Raw genomic sequence first — 23,184 nt, 5'->3', positions numbered from 1 at the left:
CTTTTTAGAACTCTGCTGCTTGAAGTTCAGAAGCTAAAGATTGTAACCAGCTGTAGCTATGTTTCTGCTTAAATTCAGTTTCAAATGGACTTTACAATTGAAGAATGTATTTCTAATAGTTACCAGAGAGCATCTAAGCCTCTTTAGGTACAGTACCAGGGCAAGGAATGACTGCTTGAGGAAATTTAATACAGAAATGATCACTGAGATATTTCTGGAAGAAGTGTCAATCATTAGGAACAGTACACAAGATTCTTTTCACATGTGACAATTCTGTAACTTTACTGGTCAGCCAGAAAGTATTTCACAATCCCGTGTACTCTTCATGCATCCCAACTCTTGTTTGCAGCATAGTGGCTGCAACAAATGTGTACATGGAAAGGACTGACTTAACTGGCCGAGTTAGCACTAGCTCCTGCCCCAGTTATGTGCCACTGTCCTCCTTCTGTTCAACCCATTGCATGTTTTGTGCATATACATTCTGTAAACATTCTTTATATGGATTTATATAGACCTCATATGTCCAACTCCATTGCTACTTTGCACGTAGAAATCCTGCTGAACTCTGTCCAAGTGCCATAACTACAGTGCTGTCACTCTTTTGACACTTGTAGGTAGAGCTCTGCTTTGTGTGGTGTCTTTGAGAGAGTTTATCCTAACACAGATTCTCTCTCATATTTGAAAAGAAGTCTGCTTTAAAGAACTTCAAGTTCTATAAAAAGTTCTTGAAATACAGTACCTTGAAATTGCTTGTGTCATATGTCAAAAAAAGAAAGGCTTCCTTCCACTCCCTGCATTATCATACATTAGCTTCTGAAGTGAATTAAAGAGTAGAGAATGTATTACCAGTCTGGTTATAAAGGTAGATTTGTAGAAGTCTCTATAGATGTTGAGTGTATGGAGACTCCAGTGTCTGTTGAATTTTTTAAACAGGTGCCTCCTCCAGCATATTTGTTCCTTTTGTACTGTGCACTTTAAGTATATATAGAGACAAGTCATTGTGATAAAGTGACCTCTAGCTGGTCAGGGATGGTTTTTTTTTTTCCAAAAGACAATATTTTTCTAAGCTTTTCCTTCATCTCTGTCTGGAGGTTGGTGTTGTAGCTCCTCATTATCAGGCATACCTTGCCTTATCTTGGACATATATCCGTCCATAAACTCAAATATAATTAGTTCCTTGTTATCAGGCATATATCGCCTTATCTTGGATGTATATTGCATCCATAAATGCAAACATAATTAGCTTGTTATCAGGCATGCATCACCTTATCTTGGACGTCCAGGCAAATCAGGAAACATCACCGGCATAAAAGCAAATAGATGAATCTCACAGAGACTAACCTAATAGCCACCATTAGTGACGCTGATGAACACAAGCATCTCCACAATCCTTAAAAGTGAAATTTCTTCTTGATGGTGCAAGTTGGAGTCGTAATGAGTAGTTGCTCCAAGTGCACGTTGGGGTCACCATTTGTTGTAGTATAGATGTTTTAATTACCTTGAGCAGTGCTTTCAGGACCAGATGTAAGCAGGCAAAGACATTTATTATACAGCAAAGTTATGTAGTCTTATCAGAAGGCACATATGTCACATCTCAATTGGTCATTTTCTACTGGCATATGTGTAATTAAGGCATACAATAGGCCAAAATAACGAAACAATATTTTAACACATCCAACCAAATTCTGCCCAGTTTCTCTCCTTCAGTTACAAGGTATTTACATTACTCTCAGATTCGAAGACAAAACATAGCTTTCTGTAATTCAAGCAAAGGCAAATCTTCCCTATAGTCTTCTAAAGCTATCCGAAAACAACATCTTCCCACAGGTTGGAGCCTTGGAACAGGCAATGCTGAATGCTTTAGTGATGGATCGTGTAGATTTTGTGAAACTCTTAATAGAGCATGGAGTGAACATTCACCGTTTCCTTACCATATCTCGTTTGGAAGAACTCTACAATACAGTGCGTATTTGAAATCCCAGTTCAGATGAGAATGTTTAGAAAGAATACTGTTTTGTTTAGGAGATTTAATAATTAGGTCACAATTTTATTTGAAGATTGATTTTGATAATTTTTGATTGTAATGATGGATTTTTGAATTGATGTCGTAGGTTTTTTTATTCTTGATTCAGTGACATGAACTGCACTTGTACTCACCTGAAACTCATGAGAAATATGTTCTGATTTTAATCTGGTATGTGATACACGCTTATCTTGCTGAAAATCATGTGTCATTTAACCAAAGTGATACCAAGCTCATTCTAAAATATGACAAGATTTAAGGTAGTAGAGGTGTTGCAGATTGGTGTTGAAATTTTTTTTAAGAAGTTTGCAGTGAAAACTAAATGGGAAGAGTTTGAATCATGGTACCTTGTCCTGAAGATCTTCTAGCTGCTTTCTTGTACTGTATGGATTTTCTAATGTAGGCTGACATGTTTGTTGTCTTTTCTTTTCACACCATAGAAACAAGGACCATCAAATCTACTTCTGCATCACCTAGTCCAAGATGTGAAACAGGTAACAGATAAAGTTGGGAAAGCAAAATTGGTAGCCTAGAAGTTAATGTCTACTGGCACACTGCCATTAATGCAGGTTGCCCAGAGAGGTTGTAGATACCCTATCCCTGGAAGTGTTCAAGGCTGTAATGGATGGAGTGAGCAACCTGATCTAGTGGAGTGTGTCCCTTCTCATTGCAGGTGGGGTGTAACTACATGACCTTTAAGGTCCCTTCCAACACAAACCACTGTATAATTTTATGAATAAAGGGGAATTTTAGGGGTAGAAGTGTTGAGTTCATTACTATTTCTAGTAAATGGTTTTGTATTTATCCCATTGCTTCCCCTGAGCAATTAATTAGCATACTAGTACTGAGTGCACTGAGGGTCCTGTGCCTTAATTTCAAAGCCATGCAGTTTATGTAGATCAGACTCTCTTTCTCAAGTTACTAAAGTGACATTATGAAGTGGTTGAATGAAAGGCTTAGTGAATTAGTGCAGTAATTATTCTCATTTTATTCTCACTGCTTTAAGCTTCCCCCCCCCCCCAAGCTAAAGACTTTTTTGGTTGAGCCGTGGGAAAAAAAAGAGTTACTATGACAAGATACAATATGATTTTAATGTGCTGTGCTGTCTAGAACAGAAGGTGGCAGTGGATGACTACTGCATGGAGCACTGTCTCTGTTAGTAGTTTAATGTTAGCCTTGTTATTTAGCTACATAGTTAATTTATTTCATGTTTCTTTTATCTCTGGTACCTCACAGTCCTGCTTAGCTAGGAAGGAATGAGCAGTTCTGTCTGCATCTAGTCTCCACTGCAGGAAATGCCTAGATCCAAAGGTAGACTAATTGGCTAATTCTTTCCAGGGTATGAATGCTAAGATAAAATAAAATACAAGTCTGACTGCAGTGGGACTTGTATTGGTCTCACGTAGTGGGATTCTGGTGTGATTTTCTTATTGTGGGTGATTTCATGTGAGTACCATCAATGGTTCTATGGATAGGGTATTCTGTTATCCATAGCAAGCTATTTTCTGTGTTTTCCCTCAATGATGGACATATTTTAGATCTAATTTATATGACAGAACTGGAAGAACTCAGTGTTGAAAATATATCAAACTTTTCCAGATTGAGAATTTTGTCTTTCTCTTTGATACTGAAATGATTTGCTTCTTAGTGTGATCCCTCTTCTAAATTCCTCTTCTAAATGCCTGGTTATCTCTCAGGACACTGGGAAAATTGAGTTATGATCTAGAGGGAAGCTCTTGGCACTTTGAATAGCAGAATTTAGGTAGAAAATGGGTACATTTAAACACAAGTGGTGGAAGACTCAGAAGGTGCAGCTAATCCACATTCCGCTGCTGTCATGACAGTCTCAAGCCTCTGCAAGAAATTACCAGTCTTGAGAAATTGCTCTGCATTGTTAAATACTGGCTTCATTCACTTCTTCATTTTTTAAAACCATAGAATCAACAGGGTTGGAAAAGACCTCAAAGATCATCAAGTCCAACCTTTCACCCAAGCCCTCATGACTACTAGACCATGGCACCAAGTGCCATGTCCAATCCCCTCTTGAACACCTCCCAGGAAGGTGACTTCACCACCTCGTCTATTTGGCAGCTCTCCAGCCACTCTGACCCCAGCCTGTAGCACTGCATGGGGTTGTTGTGGCCAGCATCATGAATTAGTTAAGTGAGCAAATCATACCATAGTTTTCTCTTATTATGGGAAGAAGACGACTTTTATTGGTCTCTCTGACAGTGATTAACCTGAAGAACCATTATCCTCACAGTTAAATGCAGCTGGTCTTATGAACATTGTGATATTTGTCCTTACAAGTTGTGCGTGCAGTAGATAACACAAGATTTCAGGCTGAAAATGTTGGCTGTGCCTGTGTTCTCCTGCTCAGGGGAATTTGATATGACTAATGAGTGTGTACACTTTCCTGACTGATGCAGGAGCTCTCAGTAGTTCACTCTTCCAGACTGATCTCATAATGGTAGGGCTCTGATATGGTTGAATGATACATTTAATAGCATCATGAAATTCTTGTGACCATATGTGTTTCAGAATACCCTTTCCTTGGATTACAAGATATCACTCATTGATATTGGGCTGGTGATAGAGTACCTCCTTGGTGGAGCTTATCGGAGCAGCTACACCCAAAAGCATTTTCGAATTGTCTACAATGATCTCTACAGGAAACATAAGGTAACTTATGTGAAATGGCTATGACTGCTCATGAAGAGGTTGCAAATAGAACAGACTATTCTTCTCAAGATCACTGGTGATTAGTTCAGTCTGATAGCTGGGTTGTGTGCTTTGTCATCCATTGATAAAGATTGACACAGCTGTAACAACTACCATTTTCTGTTTTGTGAAACTGTTACATGTTTCTGTTGTTGCAACTTGCACTGCAAGTTCAGAAATACTGAATTCAACAGGCATTTAACTAGACTAAGAGCATGTCTGCAAGGCACAGTGATGAGCAATATGGAGATCCCTGACCCAAGTTTTGAGCAAATGTTTTACCCTTTAGAAGCAGCTCAGTGCTTCCTGCCCAAGTATTGTGGTTTAACCGCAGCTCGCGACTAGGCCCTGTAAGGCCACTTGCTTACTTCCCCACTGTCAGGATGGAGGAGAGAACTAGAAGGGTAAAAGAAAATCCATTTGCTGAGTTAAAGGCAGTTTAATAGAGCAAACAGAAGCCACACATGTAAACAAAGCAAAGCAAGGAATTCATTCAAGCAGTTCCCATCTGCAGGCAGACATTCAGCCACCTCCAGGAAACCAGGACTCCATCATGAGTGTTTTGGGAAAACAAACACCATCACTCTGAACTTTCCTCCATTGCTGCTTTTTCCTACAGCTTTATTTGGTGAGCGTGACATCATATGATACAGAATATCCCTTTGGCCAGATGGAGTCAGCTGTCCCAGCTGTGTCTCCACTCAACTTCTTGTGCACCCCAAGCCTACTCACTGACAGGGTGAGGAACAGAAAAAGCCTTGAATGTGTGTAAGCACTGCTCAGCAATAATAAAACCGTCTCTGTTATCAACACTGTTTTCAGCACAAATCCAAAACATAGCCCTATACTAGCTTCTGTGATAAACCCAGCACACCATGTTAAGCTGTTTGCCTTGCAGAGCTGTTTCTGTGACTCACTGGTCATCACATGGAAAGTCTTATGGGTACAGTGGCTTTGTGAATGCATGAAGTTGTGCTTGAATATGCATGCTGTTCTGCACCTTCTACACCAAAATGAGTGGGGAGGTTGATGCTCTAGAAGGGACAGTCACAATCCAGGAAGACCTGGACAGGCTGAATGAGTGGAATAGCAAGAACCTTATGATGCTCAGTGGGGACAAATACAAGGTCTTGCACCTGGGAACACATAACCGAGGAGTGCAGCTTAGGCTGGGATCCACCTGGCTGGGGAACTTGGTGAATAGCAAGCTCGCCATGAGTAAAGAATGTGCTGCAGGATGCTGGATTTCATCAACAAGGGTGTTACCAGCACAGGTAAAGAAATCATTGTCCCGCTCTACTCAGTGCTTGTCAGGCCACACCTTGAGTACTGTGTGCAGCTTTGGTCCTCACTGTACAAAACAGAAGAGACAAATGGAAAGTGTCCAGAGAAGGGCCAAGGCAATGATCAAGAGGACTGAAAGACCTGCTGTATGAAGAAAGGCTGAGAGAACTGGTTTTTTTCAGCCTTGAGATGAGAAGGCTTAGGGGAAACCTTATTAGAGTGTGCCAGTACATAAAGTGTGGCTACCAGGCAGATGGAGTCTCCCTTTTTACACGGAAAATACAAGGGGCAATGGGTGCAAGTTACTCCTGGGGAGATTCCAAATGGACTCCAGAAGAAAAATTTTCACAATGAGAACAAGTAGACATTGCAAGAAGTAGCAGATTCTTTTACATGGTCAGTTTTAAGACTCAGCTTAACAGGATTCCCGCTCGTCTTGTTTAAACTATACTAGTACCTTGAAAAATAGGGCCACATGATCCTTGTGGTCCCTTTCCAACCTGGCATTCAGTGGACAGCATAGCATTATGCCTTGCCTCCATATCAGTAGCATAACTTCTACAAACAACCCCCCAAACAAACTGACTCAGAACAGCATGAAAACATTTACTAAGACTCTGATTTTTATCCTCTTTACTTTCCAAAATCACTAACTTGAAAATAGTGTTAATTTCTCAATAAATTAGCCAAATATTGTTTCCAATATCACAGAGTGAGTGGATATACTGCATAAGATTTCTCCCTGGTTTTTGAAGTAGAAGCACTTCCATATATTAAAAAGCAGTAAAAAACTTCTCACCCCTTGTACTGATGCAACAATTAATAGAACCTTTGGATGGTGAGGGGAAATGAGAAGAAATAATGTAAAAATGTTAACTGGAGTAGAAACACAGAGCTGGAGCTTCCTGTAGTGATTAAAAATAGATACTTGAGCAGTTGTAGCACTCTTCATTGTATCCTCATGAAGTGATCTTCACTGTATCCTCATGAAGTGAGACCTTAACAGAGGTGAGTGAAACCATGTGACTGTATGTCTAAGAATAGCAGGAAGTAGTGTTACCAATTCAGATGGTAATATTCTTCCTTCTCAGTCAACACTGAACAGAATTCCCAAGTATGTTAGCAGAGGAAATGGTTCAGTAAAGAGTTCAGAGAACTTCAATCTTTTGAAGACCTCATAACACTCCTTAGAAGGATAGACATTTTAAAGAGCTTTCAGTTTGTGTGATTCCAATCTGGTGTAATTGGTGAATGCTATATAAATCAGTATTTGGAATTCAGAGATTAAAAAAAAAAAAAATTTAATTAGGCGTGAAAGAGGCTATTTTTAGTTTGTTGGGGAAAAAAAAATTCCTTATAAGCTTCAGTGGCAGTTATAGTGATTGCTGACTCACTAGTCTTTGAATAACATCTGTTTCTACAACCACTATTGCAATCAGAGATATGTGCAGACAAATTTGATTTCTAATTTGCCTTTCTCTGCTTGTGTTTTGTGGTATGCCTTTGGATATAGAGAGTGCTCTCCAGCTTTTCTCAGAGCCTCTCTCATTCCCTTCATCAGAGTAATCAGTCGGGTAGCAGAATGGGATCTGCTGAAAGTACTTTGCATTCTCAGTTCTTCAGAACAGCACAGCCTTACAAATGTAAGGTAAGGTAACTGTTTATTCTAGACTTTGCTTAGGATATAATAGTCTGGTCATCATTTTATTGACAGATTTTGACATATGTTGCTCAGGCTGTTAGTTACAAATCTACTTAAATTTCAGTGGAACTGATGTTTTACTGTTCACTAAGTGCAAATCCTGTAGTATAATATTAAAATCAAGCTCAGGCTCCTTCTGTGACCTTTTTTAACTTCCATCTATTTGTTGCTAAAGGCTTTTGTTCAAGGAAATGTAGGATCACCAAGTTTCTGACCATCAAGTCAAAGTAAGATCTTGGTATCACTATGAAATGGAAGGCTATAAATGGCATGGGTAGAGACAGGAGTGTTTTGCCACCACTGCTTCTTAGCATTGTTAATCTGAATGTGACACTAGCTGTGGTTTATGACTTAAATGTCTAAAATAATCAAGTAGTTTGCTCCCTATAATTCATATTTTCATGCAATTTAATGTCATGAATCTGAACTAAAAACACTCATCAAAATTTTCTTTTTTTAAAAAAAAACAAATTTATAGGAAAAATCCACTGCTTTCCCTAAGTGTAAGAAGAAATCAAAAGAAGATATAAACTTTGCTGAGAACTATGAGTCATCTGGCTTCATCTACCCCTATAATGACCTCCTAGTTTGGGCGGTGTTAATGAAAAGGCAGAAGTTGGCAATGTTTTTCTGGCAGCATGGAGAGGAAGCCATGGTCAAGGCTGTTGTGGCTTGTAAACTCTACAGGGCAATGGCACGTGAAGCTAAACAGAGCAACATGGTGGATGATACTTCAGAAGAACTCAAGAAGTACTCTAAGTATGAATTCTTAATGAAGTTCTGCAGTGCTTAGAATAGTTATATATTTTTTAAATCTATGAAGAGTTTGTAAATTTAGAGGTTGTATGTGTTGTACTTTTCAAATCTGTAATGTGGTAATGAACACAATGAAAGCAGTGCTTAAATCCTGCTCTGTGTAAGGCCTAAAGAAAAATGCACACTGAAATAACTGAGTGAGTGAGAAATGAAAAAGACCAAGAATTTTCTTCAAGTCTGTAGTTTCGTGTTAGTGTTTTCTGGTAGTTTGTGTTGTTAATGACATGTATGCTTTGTAGAAATCATGCCTCAAATTCAGAGTACAATAAAACATGCTGTCTTGTATTGCATGCAGCTCCAAACCTTAAGTTAAAGAAAGGTATAGCTCCTCATCAGTATTTATGAGTATGTAAAGGGTGAGTGCGAAAGGAATGGAGTCAGGTTCTTCTCAGTGATGCTTTCCCACGCTGGTGATGAGTAGTCAGTTGCTGAACAAAATACACAGAACTTCATTGGGTCCATTTTGTTGGATTAAGAACAAAACAAATATGCAAACAGGGATTAGGACTAAATAGTTAGATTTACTTCTGAAAATATTTTCTATTAGATATATTGACAAAAGAATGGGGAAAAGGGGAGAAAGCATACATAGTGATATTATTAGTTAATGGAGTTTTCAAACCAGCCTCTTTGGAGATTTTGAGTTTTGACTGATGTCTATTATGTTAACCATAAGTTGCCTTTTACTCTAGGGAATTTGGCCAACTTGCCTTAGATGTGCTGGACAAAGCATTCAAACATAATGAGCAGATGGCTATGAAGTTGCTGACCTATGAACTGAAAAACTGGAGCAACTCAACTTGCTTAAAACTAGCAGTGTCTGTGGGGTTGCGGCCTTTCGTATCACACACTTGTACACAGATGCTGCTGACTGATATGTGGATGGGACGTCTGAAGATGCGAAAGAACACCTGGTTTAAGGTAACATCACTCACTTTTTCTGAGCATTTAGATGCTGTTTGGATGCTTTAGATGTATCTTTACAGTTGTGAAAGTGTTTGATGCAGCTTCAGACAGATGTAATTAAGCGTGGATTGGAATATGCACATCTGGGAGAGAAAGGAGGGTGGGGAGGAAAGACAATACTTGTTTCTTATTTACTTCTTTGCAAAAGCAGCTGTGGGATGACATTGCATTTTGTGAGTTGGTTGTTTGTTTTTTTTTGCTTTTCTCATTCTCTCACCACTCTTCAGTCTTACCCCCTCTGCTCTCCCTGCCTTCAGCTTCTCTGAGCTACTGATGGGAGGAATGCCTTCCAGACTTAAGGAGTAGTATTTAAAGTATTCCCAGATACCATGACACTGATCAAAGCCACAAAACAGTCAAAAGCTTATTCATAGGCTCTAGGAGTATGACAGAGATTCCCTGCCCTGGGTTTGTGGTGGCATCATGCATCCCTGACTAGGACCTCGGGTCTATGCTATCACTTCTGAATTATTTTTTTGCCACTTTAATTATGTCTCTGTTTTAGGTCATTATGAGTATTCTCCTGCCTCCCACCATCTTGATGCTGGAGTTTAAAAGCAAAGATGAAATGTCTCATGTGCCTCAGTCTCAAGACTGCCACCAGTTCACATGGTATCATGGGGATCAGAGTCCAGCTAGCTCTAAAGATGCCTTGTCTCTGGTTAGTCTGTGGTAATCTGTCATTTGTGTGTCAGGCTTTGTGTGTTTATCACAGTATAATCCTGATGAATGAAGAGAAGGTGGTGAGCTGGAAGCGTTGGGGCCCAGTTCTCAAAAAGCAGGGGTTTGATCCCTGATTTGGATACAGACTGAAGTAACCTTGGACAAGTTACTTCATTCATCCTCGATGTCAATTCTGTACTTTGCAGAATTCTAACGAGATTATAATTATCTGTCCATTATTTTAGGGTACAAGGCTTGTTCAAGCTGCAGATATACAAGTTGCAGGACAACTTGTATACCAAGTAATCCAAGAATAGTTTCATATTGCATGAAAAATCACTTTCATAAAACCCAGTTCAGGTTTCTAGTCAAGCTGTCCAAAGCAGGAAACAGCGGAACTGAGGCAGTCCAGGTCCCATCCTCTCTAATTCACTCCTTCCTCCCCCTCTACCTGGCTTGCGGATTCTGCCCCACATCTCAGCCACAGCCTCACCCCCTCTCCAGGGCCATCTTTCACTCTCAGTCTCTCCTTGAGATTTTGTTACCCAAATTGGATCACAGTCCTTCCAGAGGTCTAGCTCCTGCCCTCCTTGTAGAAAAACAGGGTGACTCAGTTTTCTGTCACTTAAGCCTAGTAGAGATGCTATTTAAAGCACAAGAGAAGCACTGTGCTTTTGGCTTACTGACCTGAACTGAGTCCTGAAACACTCTGTAGGGACCTGTGATTGCGCAAATGTCCTTTTAGGCTTGCCTGTGGGAAGTTTCCAGAATAAGTCTTTACCTTTTAGGATCCGAATTGCCAACAGACCTCTGCTAAATAGAACTGCCTGTCCTTCCTTCTCCACAAAGCATTTCTTGAACAGAAAATTTCCTAAAGTTTTCAGTCTGAGGTAGCCAGCAGGTGCAAAGAATTTCCATCCAAAAGGGTAAATGTTGGTCAGGCACTAACCAATGAAAATAGCATTATCAAGTGAGAGTTGTAAGGAAATATTTTTTCATTGTATTCTGCTTATCTTAGAGTAGGTAAGCACTGTATACTGCTTGGGACCTTCACAGTTAACTTCCAGTTTGTGTACAAAGAAAGAGTGAATTATTGTAGAGAGATTTTGCAGCAGCATGGCAGGCCTGTTGATGTCATGCTTGTGTTTTCTCCCTCTGATGCAGAAAAGTGCTCAAAGCTACCATTTTCTGCAGTGCCTAATATAATCAGTTCAAAAATGTTTTTTATGGTGTTAGGCAACCACTGTGATACAGTGCAGAAGCCAGCTGTAATTATTTGCAGTAGGACCACCCCAGCAATCTGGTAGGAGGCAACACAGCAATGTGAAGAAGAACTCTTCTGACCTGCCTCTAGACAGGGCTGCTTCCTTTCTTTGTTAGCAATAAGTTTAACTTTTGATTTTGTCTAACATGGTGTTGTTTAAAGCAAAAAGCTTTTTCTTAAATATAGATATGTAATAGTGTAGGAAAATAAACAGAAAATTTCAACAGTATACATGTGCCATATAAAGCATCTTTTGCACACAGCCATAAATTCCAATGACCTGCTATAGCTGTAAATTGCACTTTTTCATGGAACAAATTATCTTCTTCACCTTTAAGGATCTGGTGTTAACACATCAGGATTATTCTGTGCATTGCATTCTCTGGTTTAGCACTTTACTGTGATGACCCAAGGAAATTTTGTGTAGTGGGGATAAATGTCACATAAAAAGTGCTATACTGCAGATGTCTAGTAGCAGTAACTAGTAGCAGTTTGGTTCCCTCAGCCTTGCCTAGCTATGAGCTCTGTATAGATTCCCCAGACCTCTATCCTTAATCTCTGAAAATTATTCTCATCACCTTCTGATCCTCTGTAGGTTGCTCACTGTTGTGTATCTGCAGCTCATCTTCAGTTTCAGTAGTAATCAGGTGTTCATACTTTTAGCGGGGTACTCAGACAGATGTCAAACTCTGAACAGAGAATCAAGCATGTTACCTGTAATTTTTGTAGGCGGATCTTCACAGAATCAGATAATTATTGAGTCTGGAATAGACCTCTGAGATCATCAAGTCCAGCCTATGACCTAACACCTCCACATCTACTAGACCATGTCACTAAGTGCCACATCCAGTCTTTCCTTAAACACCTCCAGGGACAGCAGCTCCACCACCTCTCTGGGCAGCCCATTCCAGTGTCTAATTACCCTTTCTGTGGGGAAGTGCTTCCTAACATCCAACCTCAGTCTGCCCCGGCACAGCTTCAGGCCATGCCCTGTTGCTTGGGAGAAGAACCTTACCACCACCTTACTACAATTTCCCTTCACGTAGTTGTAGAATGTGATAAGGTCCCCCCTGAGTCTCCTCTTCTCCAGGCTAAACAACTCCAGCTCCCTCAGCCTCTTCTCATAAGACTTTCCCTCCAGCCCCCTCACCAGTTTTCTTGCTCTCCTCTGGACCCACTCCAGTACCTCAATATCTTTCCCAAAGTGTGAGGCCCAGAACTGCACAGAGTACTTGAAGCGAGGCCTCACCAGTGCTGTGTACAGGGGCAGAGTTACATCCCCAGTCCTGCTGATACAGGCCAGGATTAGATTTGCCTTCTTGGCCACCTGGGCACACTGCTGGCTCATGTTCAGCCAGCTGTCAGCCAGCACTTCAGGTCCCTCTCAGCCAGGCTGCTCTCCAGCCACTGTAGTTCTGTTTGGGGTTATTGTGGCCAACATGTAGGACCCTGCACTTGGCCTTGTTGTAAGAACTTAACTGGTTTCATCCTCATCTTCTCATTAGGCATACAATACATGAAAAAATAGCATTTAAATTAAATTAAATTTTACTGTTTTGACATTTTCTGTGCAACTGTAGATGCAAGTGGAAATGCAGAAATTATTGTCTTATGTCGGAATGTGCCTCAGTTGTCAGTAGAGTTCTAGCTAACACAGTTATGTCATACTGGGAGTTGTGATTTATCTGTATTTCAGAGATGAGAAAAGTGAGACAGAGAGTATTTAAGTGATTTTGCTTACAGATTTACAGAAATGTGCAGCAGAAACAGGAGGGGATTTACATTCAGCTGACATTCAGTCCACTGCATGTAGTCATAAAAGCAAATTTTTAAAGTGTGCATGTTAATTATTGCAAATGAGATGTTTATAACCAGATGAAAGAAAGCTATAGTAGTGTTTTGTGTATTAAGGACAAAACTTAAAATCTGTGCCTGTCTTCCCTTTAATATGCCACGGACTTTGCAATTATAGACCATGTTTTCTTTATTTTAAAATGCTGTTTCCTTTTAAAGAAGGATTATGATGTGGAGAAGGTTGCTCAGACGTCTGAGGAAAGCCAAGTAGATGGTGGACATGGAAACCTGCCTGTCACTAGGAAAATCTATGAGTTCTACAATGCACCAATTGTCAAGTTTTGCTTTCATACGGTTGGTCATTACACTAGAACTTCAATTACCAAACCCTCCTCTTTTCCTTCAAATACAACTTGATACTGCTTTTAGTTTGTCTAGTATGGATTTGTAGACACTTAATGGTGGGAGTGGGTGGGAAGATGTTTGATTATTCTCACACTCGAGTGAAAAGTTTTACCACTAAAGTCATGCAGCTTCATTAGAAAAATCCAACAAAACAAAAAGAATGGTGATGAGGAACTAAAGAAAAATTCAGGCACAGCTTTTAACAGTGGTTAATATCATATGTAGAAGCAGATTTGAAGTTGGACTTAAACACCTTAAATACCTCACAGATACTTGTGTTCCTTTCTTAAGAAACTATTTCTGAAAGTGTGAATGTACTGTAGAGAAATATCCCTTTATTCAATCAATGTTAGCAACAAACCCTGTGTCAGTAGAGCTTAGGCTGTGTCAGATCATGCATAGGTACATAAATGTTAACATGGTATGGTTAACTGCTTTATAGTATGTTAATATATATTCCATGTATATCTATTTATAGTAAGTTTTGGTACCTTTAAAATATGTGCTTTCTACCTGATACTGCTCTTCATGTGTTTTGTAAGGAACTGATTAAACTGCAGTGATTCTTGTAGCTTTGAAAATGGTTACTTGCTCCTACAGAAGGTTAGGATAAAAGCAAAGCATTGCCTTTAAATTCAAGAAACACTGTGCATATAAAGTGGTGTGATCTTATACATGGATTTGTGGCCCAGGAAACATGCACTATGTGCTATAGTTCATTTTCTGTTCCCATTTTTTTCAGTGCTAAAGCACTAGTTTCCTGATAATGTATAAGGAAGGAAAATTTTGGTCTCAAAAATCTGATGTAGTTTGAATACATACTATCAGACTAATCACATGCAGAAATGTGCAAAGATTTTTGTACATGTAGGTTATATACTTTGTGTTTTGTAGATGGCATACATGGCATTTCTCATGCTTTTCACTTACACCGTGTTGGTGAAGATGGAACCAAGCCCAAGTGTGCAGGAGTGGCTTGTTATAATTTATATTTTCAGCACTGCTATTGAAAAAATCAGGGAGGTAAGTTTTCTCATTCACACTTCTTGTCCATAGAGGATATATTATAAAGCAGAGAATGTGATAAACTGAGGAATGCCAAATTCTGTGTTCTTTCAGTACAGACTTTAGAAGAGAAAAGAAGTACACAGGGCGTTTACATAGGAGGAGTATTTTATTTGAGGACCGGTACTTGGGCTTTGAAAATACATCTTAAATGTTTGTCCTTAAATATCTTATGTTTCTATGTAAAGCCATTGGTAATGTGCAGGTTGCTTTAGAGTGATTGTTGAGATATGAAGCCTCAATGTAGGCACCTCTTTCTTAACTTTTTTGAGTGGAGGATTGAGCCTGGAAAAATGATGTTCCAGTTGAAATTAAGAGCAATTATTAGATCCAATCTTCTGCACACAATTTGCATTCCAACCCTGAGGTTGGGGACAAGTACTATATGTTTCCTAAATTGTTGTACCTGATTGGGCATATCTTCACTGCAGAATCAGCACATGAACAATAGTAGTGTGACCTGTCTTTTGTATCACATTTGATATGCTGTACTTTTAGAGGAATAAAACCGCTAAAAATGAGTCATGAGTGAATGAGATGGTTTAACCCACACACATCAAATAAAGGTTGGCTGAGCACAATCTGGGAAGCAAATGAAGCTGTATTTTACAAGCAATAATGGAATGCAACTAATATGTACAAAATATACAGTATTTACAATATTATATAGATATTTACAAAAACCAAACAGCACAGAAATCCTCCTTGGGCAGGAGGATTCCACCTCACCTCCCCACAGCCTCTCCCATCCCTTTTTCCTCTGGTTGATTAGAAGAGGAAAGGAAGGATGTTAGGGGAATTTCAGTTAGCTCAAAAGCATTGTTAGTGAGTCAGTAATGCTTATCTCAAGTTTTACTGATAAGCGGTCTCTCTCTGTCCAGGACAGTATGCATGCCAGCAGAAAGAGATGGAGTGAGATTGAGAGGAAAGAATGTGAGAGATATTGCTATGGTACATTGCACATCTGACCAATGAAATTCGTTTAGAATAAACTTTGTTTTCCTTTTTACACCCAAGTGTAGATTTGCTCAGATTTTTTTTTAAAGGCACATCCTAAACTATCACAGTGAAGGATGCTGTTATCACAGTATCACCAAGGTTGGAAGAGACCTCAAAGATCATCAAGTCCAACCTGTCACCACAGACCTCATGACTAGACCATGGCACCAAGTGCCACATCCAATCCCCTCTTGAACACCTCCATAGACGGTGACTCCACCACCTCTCTGGGCAGCTCATTCCAATGATGAACGACTCGCTCAGTGAAGTACTTTCTCCTCACCTCGAGCCTAAACTTCCCCTGGTGCAGGTTGAGACTGTGTCCTCTTGTTCTGGTGCTGGTTGCTAGAGAGAAGAGACCAACCCCTTCCTGGCTACAACCACCTTTCAGGTAGTTGTAGAGAGCAATGAGGTCACCCCTGAGCCTCGTCTTCTCCAGGCTAAACAACCCCAGCTCCCTCAGCCTTTCCTCATAGGGCTTGTGCTCAAGGCCTCTCACCAGCCTTGTTGCCCTTCTCTGGACACGTTCAAGTGTCTCAATGTCGATCCTAAACTGAGGGGCCCAGAAGTGGACACAGTACTCAAGGTGCAGCCTAACCAATGCAGAGTACAGGGGAATAATGACTTCCCTGCTCCTGCTGGCCACACTATTCCTAATGCAGGCCAGGATGCCATTGGCCCTCTTGGCCACCTGGGCACACTGCTGGCTCATGTTTAGGCAGCTGTCAATCAGCACCCCCAGGTCCCTCTCTGTTTGGGAGCTCTCCAGCCACTCTGACCCCAGCCTGTGGCTCTGCATGGGATTGCTGTGGCCAAAGCATAGCACCCAGCACTTGGATTTGTTGAATGCCATCCTATTGGACTCTGCCCATCTGTCCAGTCGGTTGAGGTCCCTCTGCAGAGTCCTTCTGCCCTCTGACTGATCAACATCTGCTCCCAACTTGGTGTCATCTGCAAATTTGCTGATGACTGACTCAACCTCCTCATCCAGATCATCAATGAAGATATTAAAGAGGATGGGGCCCAGCACCGATCCCTGGGGGATGCCACTGGTGACTGGCCGCCAGCTGGATGTGGCACCATTCACCACCACTCTCTGGGCTTAGCCCTCCTGCCAGTTCCTAACCCAGCACAGAGTGTTGCTGCCCAAGCCATGATCTGACAGCTTAGACAGCAGTTTGCTGTGGGGGATGGTGTCAAAGGCCTTGCTGAAGTCCAGGTAGACCACATCCACAGGCCTCCCCATATCCACCAGAGGGGTCACCTGATCATAGAAGGAGATCAGGTTGGAGAGGCAGGACCTGCCCTTCCTAAATCCACATTGGCTGGACCTGAGCCCTTGGCCATCCTTCAGGTGCGCAGTTACTGCCGCCAAGATAATCTGCTGCATAATTTTCCCTGGTACTGAGGTCAGGCTGACAGGCCTGGAGTTTCCAGGTTCCTCCATCTTGTGGATGGGGATCACATTGGCCAGTTTCCAGTCACCTGGGGCCTCTCCAGTGAGCCAGGACTGGAGGAAAATGATGGAGAGTGGCTTGGCCAGTTCATCTGCCAGCTCTCTCAGCACCCTAGGATGGATCCCATCCAGTCCCATGGACTTGTGAGTGTCTGAGTGGCTCAGCAGGTCCCGAACTAACTCCTCATGGATTTCTGGGGCATTATACTGCTCCTTGACCCCATCACCCAGCTCAGGAGGCCACTCTTCCTGAATTCTTCCTGCCTTGCTGTTAAAAATTGAGGCAATGAAAGTGTTAAGGACCTCAGCCTTTTCCTTGTCTTCAGCCACAGTGTTCCCCTCCAGGTCCAATAAGGAATGGAGGTCCTTGCCCTTCTTTTTAGTGTTAATATATTTGTAAAAATGCTTTTTAATATCTTTTACAGAGGTGTCCAGCTTTAGTTCTAACTGGGCCTTTGCATCTCTAATTTTTTCCTACATAATTTAACAACTTCTTTAAACATACCACAAGAAGCCTTCCCTCTTTCCAAAGGTGATACAGCCTCTTTTTTTCCCTTAAATCCTCCAGGAGCTGCTTGCTCATCCAGGCCGGTCGCCTTCCCCGCCGGCTCATTTTTCGGCACATGGGAACTGCCAGTTCCTGTGCCTTCAAGAGCTCCTTGATAGAAGACTGTACAAAAGAGGCAAAGGATTTCATGGGGCAGCAGAAGTGCTTGGAATGTATTGAAGCTTGGATAAAAAAAATGTTATGTGGCTGCATGAGACAAAGTTGAAAAGGAAAATGTACCCAAGGATTACCTAATTGCAAGCACTTTGGAAATCACTGTTGTGCTGTTGCATCATGTTGATGATGAGACAATAGAAACATCAGCTCTTCTTTCTAGCATTATCGTCAAATTCACATCTTCTACTTGATTTTCTTTGTCCATGTACTAGTTCTGGTGTGGTGAGAAAAACTTTGTGGGACATCGTGTCTTACTTGTGCAGCTAATTAACTGTTGAGGGCCTTTTTATTTGTAACTGCAAAATCTCTGCTCCCCTAGATTTTATCAAGTGACAAAGCTTTAGGCCCCTATCCTGCAGCTACTTCCTCATGTGAGTTAGTTCAGCTGAACTGATCAGGATCACTTGTTTACATTAATCATAGAATCATAAAATCAGCTAGGTTGGAAGAGACTTCCAAGATCATCCAGTCCAACCTATCTCACCCAGCCCTATCCAATGAACTAGACCATAGCACTAAGTGCCTCATCCAGTCTTTTGTTGAAGATCTCCAAGGACGGTGACTCCACCACCTCCCTGGGAAGCCCATTCTAATGGCAAATCACTCATTCTGTGAAAAACTTCTTCCTAATATCCAGCCTATACCTCCCCTGGCACAACTTGAGACTGTGTCCCCTCATTCTGGTGCTGGTTGCCTGGGAGAAGAGACCAACCCTCACCTGGCTACAAGCACCCTTCAGGTAGTTGTAGACAGCAATGAGGTCTCCCCTGAGCCTCCTCTTCTCCAGGCTAGACAACCCCAGCTCCCTCAGCCTCTCCTCATAGGGCTTGTGTTCACATGTGTAAATTCTTGCAGGATCAGGGCATAACATTTCAAAATCTCTCCTTTGCTTGGTACTTACCAGTGTGACCTTACATACCACTACATAATTACCCTCATGTGTGCAACATGTAAAGGTTTTATTTATGGCCTCCCAAAGATTCCACTTCACACATTTGCTCAGTGATGCTTAAAATGCCTCTGGGAAACCTCGCAGTTCAAGGATCAACATTTCATTCCTTACCTTGCTACATGCCAGTACACCTTTTTTTAGCATGTCCTTGGTGGAATACCAGGATCTTTCTTTATAATTTCAGTCTGAAATAAAAGGCATTAGTTATTTTCCCATCACCAAGGTTAGGCTGGTACTTTCCATGACTTAGAGGCTTTTGAAAGGGCTGTTGCAGATCGTGACCATTCCTCTAGAAAATGCTTGTTAATTTATAATGATGCATATGCATAGGAGTTGTGTACTGGCTGATTTTTCCACTGAGGAACGTGCTCTTTAGTGAACAGGTTCAGGCTCAGAATACATTTCTCCTTAGAAAGAACTATCCTATTTTGTGTAGCACACTTGAGCAGTATGATACCATAGATTAAGTACAAATCTCAATTAACAGTGAAGGGCAACATACTGTACAGGCCTAGGGAAAAAAAAGGAAAAAAGGACAGAAAAAAAATATTCCCAAATATCACAAAATGATTCAGGCAGAAAAGATTAAAGAATTAATCTGTGACTTAAATGGAGTTCCACTGTCGTTTTGTTGTTGTTGTTGTTTTGTTGTTGGTTGGTTGTTGTTGTTTTTTGTTTTGTATTCTACTCAGGTATTTATATCAGAACCTGGAAAATTCCACCAAAAAGTGAAGGTGTGGATTTATGAGTACTGGAATTTTACTGATTCTATAGCTATCATCCTGTTTATGATTGGTTTTGGCTTGCGCTGGTCTGACCCCCCGGTTCAAACCACAGGGAGGCTACTTTACTGCTTGGATATAATATTTTGGTACGCTCGGCTCCTTGATCTTTTTGCTGTGAATCAGCATGCTGGCCCATACCTAACAATGATTGGGAAAATGGTAAGTATTATGCTTTGAACATTATTTTTGTAGTTAAGACATCATGTAAAGGTCAGTAGTGAGAGATGAGAATTAAAGACAAAGGAAAGGCCACTTAATAATTTGTAGTGAATGTATTACCTGAAAACATCATGTGCTTTTCTGGTTTTGAGTTGACCATAATCAGATTTCAGTTCTCTCTGATTTATTGATTACTTGAATGTATTCACAAAAGCCATATTACTTCATTACTTAGAGCAAGTTTGCATTTAAGGGTCTGATCCAGCTTAATGACACATCAAAAAAATCAGTTTCTTGAAAATAGGTTTACTACTATAGATAGTTCCCCTAGCTCTTGGAAACGGTCTCATTATTTTACATTTTGATTCAAGTAATTGTATCTCATTTTAGCAGGCAAAAATTCTCTCAGATCAAAGTTGCGTGGTTTTTGTTGTTGTTGTTGTTGTTTTACATTTCTTTTGGTGTAAGAACTGCTGCCTGGTCTTGAGGGATACCTGCAGATTCCCACTGTAATTTCCCTCAGTTTTGGAAGCTACCTTATTAATACTTTTATAGTCTATCCTGCATAATAAGTCCAATTTAGTGTTAGAAGGCAAAATAATTTTCACTGTTATTCCTTGCTCTCGGTTTGGAAGAACTGCCACTGAGGAAAAGCACCATCACTAGATCTTTGGATTTTTCAAATCTTGCTTAAGATTTTAAGAGGGACTGGGGAGGAAAGTAGGTCTTGTGGCCTTTTCAGTCCAGGATAACCTTAACCACTATAAAATACTTCGGTAGTCCAGATCACAGAAATAACGTATTTTTATTTCCTCCAGTATATTCCATTATTAGCCTTGGGTTTATATTCTGATTTGTAAAAGCAGTGATTGATACCCTTCCCTAAAATTGTCTCCTTTACATACATTTAACACAGCTAATTCTTTCATGCTTTTTTCCCAGACGGCAAACATGTTCTACATTGTGGTCATGATGGCCATAGTGCTGTTGAGTTTTGGAGTGTCACGAAAGGCAATCCTTTCACCAGAAGAGCCTCCTTCTTGGACTCTGGCACGAGACATTGTATTTCAACCTTACTGGATGATGTTTGGTGAAGTCTATGCTGGAGAAATAGATGGTACATAACTTTCACAGTACAGCTCCACAGCTTAAATTTAATATGTGCAGAAATATGTCCACTTTGGGCTTTTACAGTTTTGACTATGCATTGAGTCTGTTCTTCCTCAAATAATTTTGTTTCCTGTATATGAATTTCCATTGATTATGACTAATACTGCATGAATAAAGGTAGGGATATTAGTTTCTTTGTAAAAACAAATATTAAGTTTTAAAACCTTCAAATATAGCTTTTTGAATGAAGTATATTGCAAACCTCATAGGAACTAACACTGAGCTATTTCATGTTTAGGGGATCTGTCAGTCAAATGAAGTTTGAATTAGGTGATTCCAAAGCTGCTGATCTCTTGAAGAAAGGACTACAAAGTTCCCATAAATGAATAAACAATAAAAGAAAAACAGGAAAGTAAAAATAAGAAAGAAAAATTATTTTGTAATGTATGTCAAGGGTTAGAACTGGTCTGGCTACTAAACAACTGACAGATGCTCAACTTTCCCAAAAGCAAAGAGAACGGGATATAAGGGAGAGAGACTTGGGGGCTGGAAAAGAAAACTAACATTTAACTTCAATGAAATGTATACAAAACCAATATACACCTCCCTCCCACCCTGATGGCAATTACATCACTATCACCACTGATGCTGTGGGGCAGACACTGGGGAAGTCCCAGAGTATACTCAGTGGTACATGGGTACTGGGTGAAAGCTTTGACACTTGCTTTAAGATTTGGATTTCAGTTTACTTCAGTTTGTGCCATCTCTCAAATACATTTCAGCTGCATCATTTTTCCCTATAGCAAAATGTCAAAGTGACCAGCATAAGAACTCGTATGTATGAAATATCAGTTGGTTGAGGCACTGTCCCTGAAGACATTCAAATTCTGACTCAATTTGGCCCTGAGCAGCCTGATCTATTTGGAGGTGTCCCTGGTGACTGCAAGGGGGCTGGACAAGATGACTTCCAAACCAATGTGTTCTGTAAATCTGTGAGATAGTGTCAACAGCTTCTGAATTGCAGTGGAAACTGTGAGACAATACTATCACAAAGACATGTCAGATCTCCTTTACATGAAGGCAGATTTTATAGCTGTAAATTTAGTAATGTATCTCTGTGAAAGTAACAAGGACAATTCTGTTGCTGAGGTGAGTGAGGAGCACAAGCCATTGCTGTGCTTTGCTCATTTCTATACTAACCATGCTTTGTATGTCTTTCAGTCTGTGAAACCAATGAGGACTGTCCTCCTGGCTCCTTCCTCACGCCATTCCTCCAAGCTGTCTACCTCTTTGTGCAGTACATCATCATGGTCAACTTGCTTATTGCTTTCTTTAAGTAGGTACTATGGTATATTATTGCAAAAGCATCAAACAGAGATGTTCTGCCAACACTTCTGCAACATCCTTTCACCAAAAATGCCCCAGCAGGCTCATGTTGATGGCAGTTGTTACCTCCTCATCCATGGGGTTCTGGCAAATGGGACCAAGAGAGTGGGAGGAAGGGAATGCTGAGCAGACATCTAAATTGTTTTGCTGTTTAAACAGAATCTGACTGGGAAGGTGGACAGTTGCAGTTTGAAAAGCTGCAGTTTGAAAGCAATCAATATTCAGTCAGCTCTGAAGTAATTTACCCTGTGTATTAAAAGTTGTATTTGTTGGTTTGAGAGCCTATGTAATGTTCATCATAGGGATAACCCAGGATTTAAATTTGCAAATAAGTGGAGGAGGTATTCAAGAAAAGAGGATAATGACTTTGTAGAAGCATACCTTTAGTTTAGGAAATAAGTAGAAAATTCCTGTTGTTTGCTGCAATTTTATATATTCTTGACTGAAATCTAACTGTATTAAGTATCTGCTTTTCAATGTCTGATGCCAAAGTAGGAACGGTCTTTGCTGTAATTTTGTAGTAATTAGTAAGTGTCACACACACACAGTATCACACAGTATCGCCAAGGTTGGAAGAGACTTTGAGGAACATTGAGTCCAACCTGTCACCACAGACCTCATGACTAGACCATGGCACCAAGTGCCACTTCCAGTCTCCTCTTGAAGACCTCGAGGGATGGTGACTCCACCACCTCCCCGGGCAGCCCATTCCAATGACTAATGACTCTCTCAGTGAAGAACTTTCTCCTCACCTTGAGCCTAAACTTCCCCTGGTGCAGGTTGAGACTGTGTCCCCTTGTTCTGGTGCTGGCTGCCTGGGAGAAGAGACCAACCCCTTCCTGGCTATAACCACCTTTCAGGTAGTTGTAGAGGGCAATGAGGTCACCCCCGAGCCCCCTCTTCTCCAGGC

The 23,184-nt window shown here is 40.7% G+C and overlaps 1 protein-coding gene across 1 annotated transcript in view; it reads left to right on the top strand.

Annotated features, from left to right (window-relative positions):
* The window catches only part of TRPM6 (transient receptor potential cation channel subfamily M member 6), a 110,028-nt gene that overhangs the window by 46,441 nt on the left and 40,403 nt on the right, over positions 1-23,184 (top strand). Inside the window, exons 13-24 of the mRNA XM_054177767.1 lie at positions 1,828-1,962; positions 2,464-2,517; positions 4,565-4,705; positions 7,542-7,676; positions 8,209-8,489; positions 9,239-9,467; positions 10,018-10,173; positions 13,453-13,587; positions 14,533-14,661; positions 19,527-19,778; positions 20,721-20,895; positions 22,110-22,224. Coding sequence (XP_054033742.1) covers positions 1,828-1,962; positions 2,464-2,517; positions 4,565-4,705; positions 7,542-7,676; positions 8,209-8,489; positions 9,239-9,467; positions 10,018-10,173; positions 13,453-13,587; positions 14,533-14,661; positions 19,527-19,778; positions 20,721-20,895; positions 22,110-22,224 — 1,937 coding nt within the window. The remainder of the gene's footprint in view (positions 1-1,827; positions 1,963-2,463; positions 2,518-4,564; positions 4,706-7,541; positions 7,677-8,208; positions 8,490-9,238; positions 9,468-10,017; positions 10,174-13,452; positions 13,588-14,532; positions 14,662-19,526; positions 19,779-20,720; positions 20,896-22,109; positions 22,225-23,184) is intronic.

This window comes from Dryobates pubescens, chromosome Z (assembly GCF_014839835.1).
Source record: "Dryobates pubescens isolate bDryPub1 chromosome Z, bDryPub1.pri, whole genome shotgun sequence".
Taxonomy (NCBI): Eukaryota; Metazoa; Chordata; class Aves; order Piciformes; family Picidae; genus Dryobates; species Dryobates pubescens.
The sequence above is the reverse complement of the archived record's forward strand: the minus strand, read 5'-3'. Positions and strand labels throughout refer to the sequence as shown.